General features: G+C 39.3%; 1 protein-coding gene across 1 annotated transcript in view; it reads right to left on the bottom strand.

The window, feature by feature from the left end:
- The window catches only part of LOC141552722 (ALK tyrosine kinase receptor-like), an 895,621-nt gene extending 884,164 nt beyond the window's left edge, over positions 1 to 11,457 (bottom strand). The window contains exon 1 of the mRNA XM_074284745.1: positions 9,792 to 11,457. Within this exon, the coding sequence (XP_074140846.1) occupies positions 9,792 to 10,503 (712 nt within the window). The 5' untranslated portion in view covers positions 10,504 to 11,457. The remainder of the gene's footprint in view (positions 1 to 9,791) is intronic.
- Positions 11,458 to 17,354: the final 5,897 nt, after the last annotated feature.

Genomic DNA, 17,354 nt, shown 5'->3' with positions numbered 1-17,354 from the left:
AGACACTGGGATTAGCTCATATAACATTCTTCTTGAGTGGGTGGTGATAAAGTAATGGGCAAAACTCAGTTTAATTTCACAACTAAGTGCTTTCTGTGACCAGAGAAGATGTAAAAAGTTTAGATAACCTTATGCCACCTGCCTTCAAGAAGCTTATAATCTAGGAATATATAGGACACGATAGTTTCAACACAAAATAACACAAGGGAAGTGCAGAAATGAGGTGTAAGTAAAATGTTTCATGAGTGTTGCTGATGGAAAGATCATTTTCAACTGAAGGGAATCAGAGAAGCCTTTGTGCAGCAGGTTGTTAGAGACATACAAAAGATGGTAAAAGATTCCTTTTTTAGTGGAGAACAGAAGACATGGAGCAAGGAAAGGCAAGGTAATACAAGGCTGTGGTCTTAAGGGCCAACATATTCTATGCCTGGTTAGAAATAGAGAACCATTGATGTGCTTTGACATAGACAAGACACTGGAATAATCAGGCAGTGATATAAAGGATGACTATCTATGGGAACATCTATTAAGGGAATTGCAGTAGTCTAGTTTACTGCTTAAGCAATCCTAGATTAAGAAGATGGCAATGGTACCAAAGAACCAGAGATCTAGAGCAGAAGGTTCCTAAGAATCTAAAACTTTCATTTTACAGAAAGGAAAATAGAGACCCAGAGAAACTTGATAATTTTCCCCATATTAAAAAAAAGTGTCAGAGTTAGAATTTGAACCCATCTACTGTGAAGCTACAGGTTCTTTCTATTGCCTCTTCAAACACCTATCACATATGGGAAAGATGTTAGGTCAAGGAAATTTGACAGGACATAGGAGCTCTAAAAGGAAGAAGGGGAAGATATATAGCTCATGTAAGCTTGGTAAAATGAGAACTTGAGAGCAGGAACTATTTCATTTGTCACTAATACTAGGACAAGGATAATCACATAATTAGTACTTGATAAATGTTTCTTGGATTTGGATTGGATAGATAGAATTGATGAGACTTTGAAACTAAAAGTAAAAGGAGGGGAAAATGCAGATCATATAATCTTAGGAGAATTCAAGTTTCCTGAGAATAGGAACTGTTTCTCCTTTGGGGTCTATATATCTCTAGGACCTGACACAGTATCTTGAATACAGTAGGTACTTGGTAAATGCTTGTTGGCATGGCATTTATTGAATTTGGTGGGTAGAATTTACTGCATATTAAAACTGAAAATAGAACATGCTATTTTACTTAAAAGACTAGGAAAATGAAGTGAAGACATTAGAAGACATGTTTCTGACGTCATACTGTACCATTAAGTGTCCATATCAGAAGCAGAACACAGATGTCTTGACTTCAAGGCTAGGGTTCTGTTATGCCATAAATTGTGCATGAAGCTATATAGCATTGATACAAATGCTAATAAATAACCAATTGCCAGGGACAGAAGAATGGGCCAGCAAAGTCCATGTAATTAACTGATTGGCAAGTATATTAGGATGTATTTGTGTTGAACTCTGATCAATGCAAAGACCAACCTCAGTTCCAGAGTACTGTTAATGAAGCACATTTACCTCCTAGCAGAGAGATGATGAACTCAAGATGGAGAATAAGACATACATTTTCAGAAATGGCCATTATGGGAATTTATTTTGCTTGACAATGCATATTTGTTACAAGTCAAAAATAAAAGGATGCATTTGTAAATACCATGCAAATTTTTCCTCAGTGACCATAATAACAATAGCAGTTTACATTTACATACACACATATTTATGCTTCTGAATTACAAAATGCCTTTACAAATATTACTTCATTTACTGTAAATATGATACTGACTATGCAAATGCAGTCTGTACTGGTTTTAAGAACTATTGGTGAGTACCAAGTCCACTCAGGATGTTCTCCAGGGTTCTACAATGGGCTTTAAAAGATGGATAATCATTCAATAGTTGAAGGGGAGACAAGCAGTGCATTTAAGGCCCAAAAAGCTCAGAAGGAAAAGGCAGAGGTGGAAAGGTGTAGAAGATGGCAAAGAATCCAGTTTGGCTGGAGCACAGAGTACTCTAAGGGTCATAAGAATTCATTAAGTGGATTCCATCAACTCAGATCCCCATGGAAACAGAATAAAAGGCAAAAAGAAAAGACGACTATATAAAATGATTTAGACCCACCTTTTCATTTTCCTTTGGCCTGATGCCTGATTTCCTTTAGGAGTGTCCTGATTTCTTTTGTCCCAAGGTCTTATATTTATTTTATGGCTACCATTTAGCTGTTCCCTTTCCCCACAGGAGAACCTGGCAATCTACTTCTCCCTGCACCTGTTCTACTTATCCAGAAAGATAAGGTCCAAAGAACAAAGATGCTTTAATTAACCAAGTGGTTGGAGTCCTTGTCCCAGAGAGCTTTCCTCATACATGCTTCTCAGGCTCGTTACTTTTTGGAAAGCACATCATATAGCTTCAGGGTAGCCTGCAGGAATTTCCCCTGAGGAAGACCTTTGCTTAGAAATGGACAGACATTAAAGTTCAAGGATGCATTTATTACAGAAAAAAAAATTCCCATCTGAAAGCTTCTTCGTAAATGAAGGCATTTTGACCTCTTCCAGTTCAATAATGACTCAGCTCCCTTTCAAAGCTTTGCCTTTAATATGAATTCCCATCTTTGTTTGCGATGAGGGACAACAAGCCATCAAGGTTGAGTGAAGTTGGCAGCCCTACGTGGACAGCATGAGGGTTTGATGGTCTAAGACTGGGACTTAGGAGTTGTCCTTTCCCCCTCCTCCTTTTAAGCACTATCCTCAACTGACTCAATGAGATCCCTAGATAAGTGATTTTCCCTCTCAGCACACAATACTTCCCATTTTTCCTCTTCTTACAAAAGAGGGAGCGAATAACCATACTAGCTCTTGGAAGGCAATGGATCAGAAATGACTAATAAAAATGACTGCCAATACAAAATGCTCAGTAAATGCTAAATAGACCTCAACAGCATTTTGTGGAGAAAAAGACATTCTCTTTTACTGAGTTTCTACTCTAAGTACCCAAGTTATAAGTTATCATGGTATCTTAAGGACTTGACTACTCTTAATGGGCTCATTTCAATTACCTGAGTGGTATTTCACATCTGCCTCCACTCCATCCATTTCAGAATGGCTAGTTGAGACTTCGATTGGGAGGAGCTGCCCCATCTGTTCAGCTCATTAACATGATAAGAGTAGGGCTGGAACTTACAAATCCACCAATGGATTTCCACACTAAATATACATGCTATCTAATGTAAGCTCTCTCAGGGCAGGAACGGTTTCATTCCTGTCTTTGTATTCCCAGTGCCTAGCACAGTCCCTTGTACATAGTAAATGCTTATTGATTGATTAGAAAGAGTTGAGTGGTGATTTGGTGTTATATGAATGAATAGACTGATTCTTTGTTTGAATTCCTGGTAATGACTTCTAAAGTGACATAGGATCCTTGTTAGTAGGAACAGGATGAATGCCACCATCATTCCCTATTCATCTACATCTCCTAGGAACATTTTACTCAGACTTTTAGTGGTGAGGTATCAATTTAAACCCAATGATCAGGTAACTTTGAGCATATCAGGGTACACTTGTCCATATGCCAGCTTCTTAAAAGATTAAATTCAAATAATTCTCTGTACTACTATTGTGAGTCAGTCATTTTTCATGCTGGACCACCTCTTTTTAGGCCTCCACTTACCCTGGTCTATTGACCTCTAGTACATAATATAAAATAGAGCTTTTCATGTTGATATTTCAACAGTTTTGATGGTTCTACAACTTTTTATTATTTAGTTAAATCAATTATATTTAATTGTTCTTGTTCTTTGAGTGATTTCAACAATAAACATGTATTAAGCACCTAGTATGCTAATTTGTGCTCTGCTATCTAATAGTTGCACAAATCATTCAAATTCTCTCAGCCTTTGTTTGCTCATCTTTACAATTACAATAATTTCTTCCCTATTTACTAGACTGCCCAATTTGCAGTCAGTAAGATATGAGTTCAAATCCAACCTCAGACACTTACTCAGCTGTGTGATCCTAGACAACTTTGTTTGTTTCAGTTTCTTCATCTGTAAAATGGGGAAAAAATAACTACCTCCCAGGGTTGTTGTAAGGATCAAATGAAATGATGTATGAAAGGTACATTTAGAAAGGATTAAGTGTGATATAAATTTAAGTATTATAATATTAAAAAGAGTTACCATTTTAAAATATAATAAATAGGGTTGTATTTTTTCTTTGTTGAGGGAATTCATGGGAAAGATCAATTCCGAGGAGGAGAGATAGTATATATAGAAAAAACATGGCATACAATAAAAAGATCAAATGCTTTCTCATATCTAAGTTATGCCATGAAGTTAAATCATAGTGATAAAAATACTAAGGAATCATCAAATGCCAGGGCCAGAGGTATTATTCATTCAATCCATTAAACAATAAAATTTATTTTAAAAATGCTAATCAGCAGAGTTATTGACTTCCACAAAGCAAGTTTAGTAAATTCCCATGATGCCAGAAAACAAGAAGATATAGTTGTGACTATTCTCAACTCCTCTTTCCCTATGAGAGAAATGTATTTTCACTTTCTCATGATAGGGTCCTCCAAAGTAGATCAACTTTCTAATAAAGAGATTAATTTTCCTTAACCATAATTCTTATCTCCTTCCCCCACTCGCATGCATATATGTATGTATGTTTACATGTGCTACATATAAGTAATAGAGACACAGATATATAAACACATACATTTTCATTTTTTTTTATTAAAAAAGGGTACTTTAGGGTGTGGGCTACATCTTCAAGATAGTAATGAATATTTTTAAATGTTACCAATGCATTTTCAGGAAGGTAACATGGTCTAGTAAATTGAGAAATATATTTAGAAGATCTAGGTTTCATTTCCAGATTTGCAAGGTGATTTGAATTCTTTTGTTGGATCTTAACTTCGTGATCTATAAAATGGGGCAAGGTATGTAGATATCAGAAATGCCAAATAAAGTGATCTTTTATAATTTATCATCAATAAAACTCTTATAAACCAACTCTAAAAAACAGATGCAATAATTTTTTTTTTAACATGGAAGCATTAGGGTCAAAAGGTTCTGCAAAAAGGATCACATTGATAACCCTAATCTTTTGAGATCTATGTTTTTTCTCTTATGACTTATCATCATTGAAATTACCTTTTTAAAAAAAATTATTATGTACACTAGAAGTTTATCTAGTCACATGTTCCATCACTTTCCAATCATTCTACAGTCAGAAAATTGCTTTCAAGCACTGGAAAGGAAAGTATGTTTTCCTGAAATTGAACCATTTGTGATCCTCATCCCAGTTTTTCTAAAGCCCACACTAAATAATTCCTTTCTCTGCCATTCTCACTCTTCAGAGATTTGTAGGTTATTACCATGGCTTCCCCTTCATCACCACTTAGCTTTGCCATATATATTTAATTCTTTTTATCTTTCATCATAAATCAGTCCTCCCAACACTTAAATCAGACTTGCTGATCTTCTCTAAACTATAGTAAGTTGAATTTTTCCAACTCATCTCCTGAAAATTGTGTCATTTTTGAAAGCTCTGATTTATCCCCCCCCAAAAAAAAAATGGAGATGTTCACAGAGATTTGGGTATGTGAAAGGTTGATTTTTTCCCCCTGAGCCAAAAAATATCAAGAATATTAAAGAATTATTCTTTCTCTGCTCTACCCTAAATCATTCAATTAGTACCAGAAGAAGAAGTCATACCCCCGCCCTGATATTAGGGAGAAACAACAATCCCTTCAAACCTTCACCAAAATGAAACAAAGATTGGCTCACATGGCAGGCATGCTATGTTATAGATAAGCACATTTTTGTCAAGGAGAAGGAAAAGAAAGAGAGCTGGGTTATCTCCCAAGAGAGGAAACAGGATGGAAGAATTAACATCACTATATGCTTACCAGTTGTTTCACTCAAAAGCAGTCCACTCCCTCCTCCCCCAAGTTATCATTGTTTATAGTATACTGGATTTGCTCAGAACCTTAAAAGTCACTTAGTCCAACTTCCCATTCAGAATAGAAATAGACTCTATGGAATTTTTGACAAATGACTAGCTCCCACTTAATTCTTCTAATGATAGGAAACTGTCTACCACCCATTATTAAACAGTTTTAGTTGTTAAAAACTAAAACTCTGCTCCCTAGTTTTGAACACATTTGCCTCCCAGCCAGCTTCTATCTATTCATCATAGGTTCAAGAGCTTGAAAGAGTTTTGGAAATCACTTAAGCTAGAAATAGCAACCCAGGTCTTCTCATAGCACTTACCCATGCCACTAGGCTTTCTCTTTCTCTCAGAATTACATTGAATAACTGTTATGCTGCACCAGCAACAGAAGGTGATTCCCATATGGCTTTTCATCATGTAAAAATATAAAATGGGCTTTTAGAGAAATGATTAATAGAGACTTATAGCTTGTCTATCCCTCACATTTTCCCTACTCCTGTCCTTGGAAGGCCATTCCATACTTAGAGGAATATCACTTTCAGGCATCAGAAAGATTTCCCTGATGTACTTAGAGCACTGATCTCATTTACTGAATGCAAAGTTGTTCATCAAAGAAAAACTGATAACATGGCATGTTATTACAAGTCAAAATTTACAGTCCTTCTTGTGAGTATTTGTTGCCCTTAGGGATTCATAGCTGGCCAAAATCACAATCTCCTTTAACTAGCTCTAATGTAGGTAGCTAGCTCAGATGTTCCTTGGCAGCCACTGTTTTGCCCTCTACTCATGATATGAAACCTCCTTTTTGGAGGGGTTGCTTTTTACAATGAGCCTCTGGACTCATTCAGATCCATAACTTCTTTGAGGAATGACCACAACAATAGTACCACCATGTTATTACTCCATCCTTAACATCAAAAAGTCCCATCAGAACAACTGGCCACTTCTACCACAGTTTACCAACAATCTACATCTAAGGAGCCAAGCTCTCCACATTGTACCGGTTTTCCTTGAGAAAAAAAAATCAAATGCTTACTTTCACAGGCAACATGTTATTAAAATGCCTGTAATATAGATCAAATTTTAAATCAAAAGAATAGTCATATTCATATGAACACAATGAACAGCAATATCAATTCAAGTTGCAAGATTTATGCATGATTTTCATATGTTTATATTGATGGGACTATAACTCTGCAGGCTGATCCAAACATGAAATGTGATGCAACAGCCTAATGATTGCTTTTTCATTTCTGAAATAGCCATTGAGAATTCTGAGAAGCCATAGTAAGCTTCTCTCAAGTCTTTTATGTAAGGGAAATTTGGTGGGTAGGATGGTGGAGCTCCTATACCACCAACTACCTTAGAGGAAGGCAATGTGATGAAAAATTCAACCTGTTCCAAACAACAAAATGAATCTCAAGGAGAATGGTGGTTAAGTGGACAGAAGCACTATTCAATAAGGCGACCCATCTATCTACAGGTCAAGCAAAGCTCATTCAGTTACAGTTAGTGTCTTTTTCAATCTCATCAATAATCATTTGATTTCTATCTTGCTGAAAAACTCTTGGCCAAAATTTCTGGCCACTAAAATGCTCCTTTCTGAAAGCAACCCCTGCTGGATGTGTCAAATGGTGCAGAAAGGTTTGGTTGTGCTGCCAAGTGGACCATGGTGCAGGAGGATTTAGGATGCTTAGAAAATTTTTTGCCGTGATGCAAGCCAAAAATCAGTTCTAAAACTTATCAATATCCCTTTGAGACAATGAACACAAGAATACCCCTTTCCTATCAATTCAAAGCAAAATGCATTTAAGTATATTCTCTAACTCTATAATATATGTGTGACTAAGAAACATTACTTATATCTTCAATGGATATACATATCAGTTTGAAACACATTTATGTATGTAAAGAGGATAACCCATGCCTAAGACCTAATATTCTCTGGTGACATAAGGTATGTCAGGGCTTGCAGGAATTGCATGATTGGTTGAAAAAAAAATGTCCAGGTGTCCAGAAGCAAGGCAAGTATAAATGCAAATGGAGAAAATTTCAATTTCCTCCTCAAATCAGCAGAGCTATTCATTATAATGATCATACATAAAGTGATTAAGTAAACAAATGCATTTCATAATGATACATAATACCAGCAATAACAGCAAAAATTAAATCCAACGTTCCATTATGAAAGTGTCAAGGATAAAAAGATAATTTCTCCCATATCAACCTTCTGCTGCCAGAAAAGGTATAGTCCAGCCATACTTCTCAAACCCTAACCCTCTCCCCAATTCTATCCTACCCCACCCCCAGCTAGGATGAGCTCAACATCAGATAACAAAGAAGCTACACCAAGCCCCAGTGCCCTGAGCAGTCAAGCTGAAATATGCATCCAAACTGTTTTCTCCAGGAGAGGGGCATGCTAGGACTGCTTTTCTATATAGTGACAAGAAAGTATTTATCTGCTAACCCCAGCTTCTAAATCTGCCTGCTGTTCTGGAGTAGAGGAAGAGTGTGTGTGTGTGTGTGTGTGTGTGTGTGTGTGTGTGTGTGTGTGTTTGAGAGAATAGAGGAGGGGTCATCTGAGCATACTTGTTGCTACACAATAGGTCTTCTCTCCCCATTCCTTCAGTTCAATTAATGAAGAGCATTTTTAACCAGCAGAGTATTTTAATTTCATATAGTCCTGAAGAGGCAGATAATCAAAAGAAGCTAGATTTGTTTAATTGAATTAGCATAGGCTCCTTAAAGATGATTTTAACAGCCTGTTTATTTTCCTTTATATATTTCATTTGATTCAAACTTACACAATACCCAGCCAAATCCACTTGATGTTCTAGTGAAAGGATACTCTGAGAAGAAGAAGGTGGATCAGCCCCCCTCTAAATACAACCTTGAATAAAACTGGTTAGTAGATAAAAGACTGTCAGCATTGCAGGAGTCCCCAGAAGAAAAAATCTGCAGTGTTGAGGCCTTTCAGGTTGTGCCACTGAATATTGTTGCAGATAATTTTCAGAAATTGGGGATAAGGAGAATAAGAGCAAAAAGCAGGGAGCTAACCTTCTGCCCTACCCATAACTCAAGGAAGGCAACCATCCTCCCCAATTCCCAGCCTTTTGCTGTTCTCTAACTCCTCTGCGGACCTTAGAAGGGCTCTGGGAAGTTGAGAGGAGAGGGGGTTGAATCACAAGGAGGAAAATGGATAAATCTACAGAAGCAAGACAGATCCCGCTGTCACTTGTGTATTTAAGGAGAGAAAAGTGCCAACAGCAATGATAACAACCCTTCTCTGAGAAAATTTAAAGCGTTTTCTCTGTCACTGGTTTTTGCCATAGGGAGCACAACGGCTTATGGTGAGAAGGTGGATGGCTGAAGAAGAGGCCAGAACAAGTAAACGTTCCTTCGAGGATGAGGCTTAAGTCTCTATCTTTAAGAGAAAAGGATTATTTCTGCCTTCCAGTAGGGGGTGGGCGAGAAGGGAAGAGCTTCCCAGGTATACTTCTAACCCAGTGTGTCCCACACTGAAAGATTATTGCGGTGCTCCGCTAGCTCCCGAGAGTAGAAAACTTTTCTAGAAGCCTTGGTGCCCCAGGGGAAGGTTCCCAGGAAGTTGCCACCTTCAGGAGGAGTAAAGGAAAGAAATTCTGGCTGGGGATTCGCGCTTAGGGAGTAGAAGAAAGGCGGTTAAGAACTAAAAGCTTTGGATTTGGACTTTTTTTTTTGGGGGGGGGAGGGAAGGGTCAACCACAAATAAGAATAAAAGCAAAAATAAAATGATAGAACATGCAGACAGGGGCAGCTCACCCTTTCTTATGATTTGGAAAAACAGACGAGGCTGGGAGGCTCTGATTGCCGCAGACAGTCTTATTTCTCTGCCTGGCAAAGAGTCCTTCTTCTCCGGCATCAAGCGGATCCGCAGGCGTCCTTCGCCGTGCCGAACCCACCAACTGAACATTTCGGTGAGGTTAAACTCTAACATCCCTGCCGCGGCCACAGCCGCCTGCTCCGGAGGGCCGGCGGCGGACCCTGTGCAGCCCTCTAAGATCGCCTCCTCGCCAACTTCTAGCACCAGCTGCTTGGCCCTGCGGAGCTTCCTCACCGAGCCACCCTTCAGGACCTTGGACAGCACGCGTCCTCCAGGTGGAAGCTGGGGTAGCACCGCCGTCCTGGGTGCACCGGGACGCCTCAGCAGCAGCAGCAGCAAGGGAGAGCAGTCCAGCGCCAGGGAACTACGCGCCTCGGGTAGGCTGCCTCCCGGCGCCGATGGAAGCAACAGTAGCAGGTCCCGGGCATAGATCCTGAACAGCGAGGGCACGATGAAGTCCACAGCGAGGCTCTTCCTCTGCAGTCGGGAATAGCTAAGCGGCTCGCGTGGCTGCTGCTGCTGTCGGGGTTCGGGCTGTTCCGTCGTGGGGGAACTGGCGGCGTGGAAGCCAAAAGGGTCCAAGCCCAGCGAGCAAGGGGCCGAAACCAGCCACAGTAACAGCAGAGGTGGCAGCGCCGCCGAAGGAAACATTTTAGGCGTTCTCGTTTTGTCCCAGACTGAGAGCAAGGCAAAAAGGGGAGTCGGGGAGGGCAGCCAAATATGTTTCACTGGATCCTACGGCGCTTTTCTCCTGGCCGCCCTCCACAGCCCACCGCGAGCACGAGGAGGGAGAGCAGCTCCGAGGTCCGTGATGCTCCCCTTCCGCTGGAACTGTGAGCTCAGTCACTCTGGATGCTTTGGATGCCCCTACCAAGGATGCGATCACAAGCTGAGGGAGAGTGGGAGGGAGAGCTTTTAGGGAAGGGGAGGGAGCGGGAGCGCAGGAAGGAGCGCAGAAATCCGTCCTGGTGCTTTGAACTCGCCAGCTGGGACCCCTTCACCTCTCTCCTCCACGGAGCGCTCCCCTCCCACAACAACGGGGCTTCTGTTCGAAACCTCTAGCAGCAGAGACAGAAAGGGGGAAAAAAAAGATCTTGGGGGAGAGTAAAGAGGATTTGGAGGTAATTTTCCCCCTCCCAATCCCCTCAATTCTCTGCAACTTTCAATCCAGAGAGCGGTGGGTGTTAGGATGGAGGTTCTCTCTATCCAGGGAACCTCCTATGTTTTTTGAGCTTCTTTCGTTCGCTTATCCGACCACTCAGGGAGCTGGCTTCGGGTACAGGAAGAAAGGCCAAGCTAGGGAATCGAGGGGGGCTCCCCCTTTTTTCCGCCGTCGCAAGGTTTAACCCCCTGGGTTTTTCTGGGAGCGGAACTTCCAGGGTCTGGGTGGTGGCTTCGGAGCGAGCCCTGGAGCTTACAACGCCGAGCTAAGGCTCCCTCCCCGGTCCCTGCATCTGCCTTCACTCACTAAGTTTCCCCTTCTTCCTCCTTCTACTACATCTGTTGGGCTCTTCGGAGTTTCTAAGAACGAATGCAGCGACCAGTGAGTGCAAACAGCCGAAGGCATTCGGCGCCTGGGAGCCCGAAAAGTCCCCCTTTGCCTCCTTCCTTCCCCGCTTCTCCCTCCCCCCAGCTTCTCTTACCCACCTCCCAGAGCAACCCCCTCTCCCCCAGATCGCTTTGGCTGTCCAGGGGGCGTCTCACTGCTCCGCGGCTCCGCGAGAAGCGGCGGCGCAGGAGGTGGCAGCTGCTCCTGCCCGCAGCGGCCGCCCCTGGGAGCCGCTGGATCGCATCTGCCTGTTCCGACAGCCACTTGCAGATGGCAGTGCGCGGGATCGGGGAGAAAGGGGGCGGGAGAAAGATGCAGGGGCGGGGGTCCGACGGGCTCCAACTGCCCGCCACAACCCAGGCACGCAACGAAACGCGAGCGTCAGCCCGGGCCCTGTTCCCGTCAACCAATGAGGTGGCGAGAACGGCTGATATGCAAAGCAGTTCCAGGACTGGGCGGTAGCGAACATTTTCATTGAGAAAAGCTGCAGGCCCGCCCAGTACACCGCGGTCCCCCGCCTCCCCAGCCTCCTTCTCTGCACAATTTCACTGATGTGTGAACAGTCAGATTCAGTGTTTTAAGCAAATGAGAATACTCGAAGTGGAATACACAATCAGGCACTCTTCCTAATTATGCACTGAGAGATTAAGTGGATCAGACTGAAAGAAAGCTAGTTTCTGAATAAAAACCGAAAGGGGGCTGCAGGATTTGTCAATGATGAGCTTTCTGGCTTGCAAGCCCAAAACAGGATCTGTATGGGACTCGTTCGTCATTTTAATGCATCCTTCTGGTCTCCTTATTTCTGGGAACCCAGTGCGTCCGCACACACAAGCCTATCTCAAGGTGTGTGTGTGTGGGGGTGGGTGGGTAGGGAACTGGAAAGAATGTTAGATTTTGAGACAAAAGATGCTGCCCCCCCCATTTCCTTAGGTGTAGATGAGGGAATTGGAAAAAAAAAATGATCTCTAAGGTTTTTAAGTTTGGAATACTGCAAAATTGATGATAGATTAACGAGCCAGAAAAAGTATTACTCCGCTAAAATATCCAAATTATCATCATTCTATGGGAAATATCAAAGATATATTCATCCAAATTTCTAGCTTGGCACAAAATGGATTACAATTGAGTTCACCCGTTCTGATTCCCAAGAAAAATATTTCTCCAGAATCACTCTTCCCCCCCCCCCCCCCGGAAATTAATGCGTCCTAAATACGTGCCCTTTTCACAGGGACTCTTCTTGGAAAAAAATATTTCTCTATTTCTTTTGCTATCTGGATAATTGAAGTTTAGTTTTATATATATAGTCAACAGTATCTGAACACACAAAAATGGACAATAATTGACAAGTACAATAGCCTGGATAATCACTTTAACAACTTAAATCAAGGCAGCATTGTTCTTCATAACCAAAGTTTAATGTCAGCTTTAAAAATCAACCTGTTCTAAACAACCTTAAAATAGAGGTCACCACTCTTTACTATTAATCTCACATTGAATATCGTTTTTGAGTGGATCTTTTCAAGACTAAAGTCAAAGAGTAAAGAAAAAGAAAGCCAATATATAACAAACATTTAGGTGAGAACGGAATTGAATCTATCTGCCACTATTTTAATTTGGCTTTTAAAATGAGACAATTCAGAAATCTCTGCTTCAATTAACTCATATGCAAAGTGGAGCTTCTTACTACTCCCTTCCTGTCCCTGCCCCTACAACCTTTCTTCTTTCCAACACAAAGTAGGACACTATTAATTTTTTTTAAAGAGGGAGTAATCAAGGAATGGAAGAAAGAACACATCCATTTATTCAAAACAAATCCCTTGATCATCTTCTGGCCAACAGCTGCCTTTATGATAAAAGAAGGTACAAGATACCCATAAGTGGAATTGGCTTGGGGTGCCTCTAATTGGCAGCACACTTGATTAAATTAGACATTCTCTCCCAGGATTTCAGAATGACCATACTTACTTGTTAGTCTAATGGAGGGTGAATTAGAGAAAAGGTAAGGCAAGTAGAAGAAAGGGCTAAAAATTAACTGGAAAAAACAAATCCCTATTGTGGAGAGAAGAGGGGTTGTGTTCATTATTGTTGTTTTAAGCAGAGCAAGATAGAACATAGATTTTATAACTAATTAACTTACCCAGTGTCAGATGTGTATTGAAACCCAGATTCTGAGTTCCATGTCCAGGTCTTGGCCAACTTTGACTATAAAACTGAACAACCTTCTCTGCCCTACCAGTCATGTTTTATTTCTCTAAAGCAAACAGGAGATGAAAGAAAACTTCTTTCTTAGGAAATTAAGAGGAATTGTATGTCTTACCTGCTCCTGCATCCATTTACACTTATTTTCAAAGTGTATTTGCTTCTAGGTGTCAGCACTCTATCTGGGAGCACCTCCCCAAGGATGAAGATGCTTATAATCCAAACACATTAATATTCCTGGAGAGATCTCAGTAACTAACCATCATGTTAAATAAGTGACCACTAGGGGGCTGCAGAGACTTGATCCTTCACTCATCCTGTATGCCCAGATCTCTCCTATCATGTTGCATTCATGCCTTTGAACAACTAATACTATGTATTTGGTTTATCTAATGTAGGTCAGGGGTTCTTAATTTTAAACTCATTAAAAACATATTTAATAGTTTTAACTGTTTTGTAATCTTATCTTACTTTATGCATTCAACAACATTTTGAGGTAGGGGAGTTCCATGGGCTCCCCAAAAGTTCCATGGCATAAAAAAGGGTTAAGAATTTCTGATCTAGACAATGCATTTAGCTCGAATTATTATCTAATGTTTAATTAACCTTCTTGAGCCCCACCTCCTCCTCAGGCAGGGAAATATAATTATCTCTGCCCCCTAGAGACCAGATCAAATGGCATGCATTTGCCTTTTGAGAAGAGGATTTGGAGAGGATAGATCTATTTTCTCACTCCTGAAGCCCTTCTTGACAACTGAGAAAACAGATAAAGATAATGACAATGTGTCCTAAACCTAATAAAAGGGAGAGGTAAGAGAGCAACATGTTAGATCTCCATCTCCAGGAATCTGAATTTACCCTTTCAGAGAAAAAGTGATAGTCCATGGATCTGGAGTCACTAATTACTGAAGATACATTTTAACCTGTGGTTGAAGAGAAGAGAGTGGAATATAAAGAAAGAAGGGAATAAAAGAGGAAAGGAAAGGAAGGGAAGGGAAAAAAAGGAAAAAGGAAAGAAAGAAAAAAGAAAAAAGGAAAGGAAGAGAAGGGAAAGAAAGGGAAGGAAAAGGAAAGAAAGGAAGAGAAAGGGAAAGGAAGAGAAGGGAAGGAAAGGAAAAATGTCAATACAAGAGATATATAGTTCTACCCATCTTAATCATCAATTGATAAACTATTCTGTGGAAGCTACCTTTAACAAGTGACAATGCTTCTTTGATTTAGTTATAGAATCAATGAATTACTGCTATATATGAAAACAAGATTGTCTGAGAGTAGTGGATCTCTTTGATTAAACCAGTCAAGATAAAGCTTGATTGACTAACCAAACAAACCAATCAGCTTATATCACCTTCCCAAGCTGAGGGTTTCAGGTGGAGTCAAGCCAGAGTCATTCAGAGGAAAAAAATAATTTTTTTCTCTCCTTCCTGGATAATTTCTTCTGATCATGTGACAATACAACAAGAATAGAGAAAAAGTCATTTAAAAATCAAGTTGTTACTATGTACCAGGCACATTAGAAAATAATAATAATCCCTATCTTCCAGGAACATTCTAAAAGAGAAAAACAACACACACAGTGGGGTCAGGACTAGGGAGGAGAGTTTTGTTCTTGAAAAAAAGAAAATGGGAGACAGTAAGCAGATAGTGAGAAAAACCTAGGATATTGCCCAGGATCTAAGCATAACTAGAAGATTTAATGAGAAACACTAAAAACAAACACAGAAACAGAGATACAAGAATATGCCAAAAGGAGGAAGCAGCTTCAGAGGAAGTGTACCCTTGATTCACTTAAGAGAGTACCAGATATGGAGTCTAGAAAAACACCAATTCTCAAATCCCAATAAAGAACTATGCCTAAGAGAAATTACATGAGCATACCTTAAAGGGAGGAAATAGACTCCTAGTTTTAGGATTCTCAAGATGCCCCTTTGCCACATATGTCCTTTACACTACATATCTTGCTACCTTTATAATTTAAGTATGAGACCACTCTTTCCAGAATCCTTGTGTGTGCCAGGGAGAGAGTGTATCCTGAGCTTTTGAGGAAAATTGTTTACAAACTATTCTCACTATATATCACATAAATAAATTCTATTGACTAAAGCTATTTAAGATTCCCTTCAAAGGAAAAGTGAGCAACAGTAACATTAGCCCCTCAGAGTTCCTTCTAGAACCCTAGCTGTCCTTTGAGGATCAGGCTACTAGTGCCAGTGAGAATATTTTGGGAGCTAGCTCTAAAGAAAGCACTACACTACTAACAATAGCTATCTATTTCTTTCCAAAAGAGGTATTTTTAAAAAGATAAAAGAACTAATATTCCCTCACTCTGTTCCCAAGTGAAAATGGTATCTCTTTCAAAAAGTAATCCTTGGAATACTACAACTTTTTTTCTATATGCCTTTGCAGAGGTTTTCCCACCATGGTTAAATGCATTCCTTCCTAGCTCTTCAGTTTCCTCATTGACAAAGTAAGAACTTGGACTAAAAGGTCTCTTTCTGTTTCTGTGTGTTTCTCCCCTCTCTCTCTCTCATATAAATATATATATATATACATATATATATACATATATATATACATACACATATATACATGTATTATGTATCATATAAAAGATATATATCCATGGTTAGATATATATTCTATAATTCATATATATCCTATAACCCATAGGTGTATACATCACATATAAATCTACATTATATATACACGAATCTTATATTTCACATATAAATCTTATAATTATATGTCCTCTATATATTCTGTAATCCATATTTTGTATAAATATATATCATATTCTCTACATATAATAAAAATCTATAATTTATTTTATATTACACACCTTATAATCCATGTTTAATATATATGTATATACACATTACAATCCATATCTCCTACAATTCATATCTATCTATCCAATATTTCATATATCTTACAATTCACTTTATATATGTATATATACATACATACATATATATAAATATTTCATAATCCTTTTCCTCTTAGAATCCCTAGTTTCCTTAAAGCCCACTCCAAAAATTACTTTGTAATTACTTCATACATACTTTTATATATATATATATATATATATATAGATATATATATATATATATATATAGATATATAGATATATAGATAGATATATATATATATATATATATATATATATATATATATATATATATATATATATATATATATATATAAAATATGTTTCCCTGTTACAAAATATAACATCTCTGAGAGCATGGACTGCTTTGTTTTTGTCTTCCTAGTCCAAGACTTAGCACAGTGCCTTGTGTATAGTAGAGATTTGATAAACTCACATTGATTCATTTCTTGTGCTAGGCCCTCTTGTTACTATTTGTTACTATTTAGATATTTCAGTAATATCTGACTCTTTGTGACACCCTTTAGGAGATAGTTATTGGCAAAAATACTAGAATGACTTGACATTTCCTTCTGCAACTCATTTTACAGATGAGAAAACTGAGGCAAAGAGTGTTGTGTCTTGCCCAGGGTCACACAGCTATTAAGAGTCTTGAGACCAAATTAGAACTCAGATTTTCTTGACTTCAGGTCCAATGGTCTATCTACTGAGCCATCTGGCTATCCCTAAGCCACAATTGGGGCAGAGGGAAGATTGGACTTGTTATTTTATGGTTTAATTTCTACTTGATGTAACTCTCTCTGCTGATGTAAATCTGCAAATATTCTGCAATTTATTTACTTCGGACAGTTGTCTAGTGTACAAAAA

This window comes from Sminthopsis crassicaudata, chromosome 2 (assembly GCF_048593235.1).
Source record: "Sminthopsis crassicaudata isolate SCR6 chromosome 2, ASM4859323v1, whole genome shotgun sequence".
NCBI classification, from domain to species: Eukaryota; Metazoa; Chordata; class Mammalia; order Dasyuromorphia; family Dasyuridae; genus Sminthopsis; species Sminthopsis crassicaudata.
The sequence above is the reverse complement of the archived record's forward strand: the minus strand, read 5'-3'. Positions and strand labels throughout refer to the sequence as shown.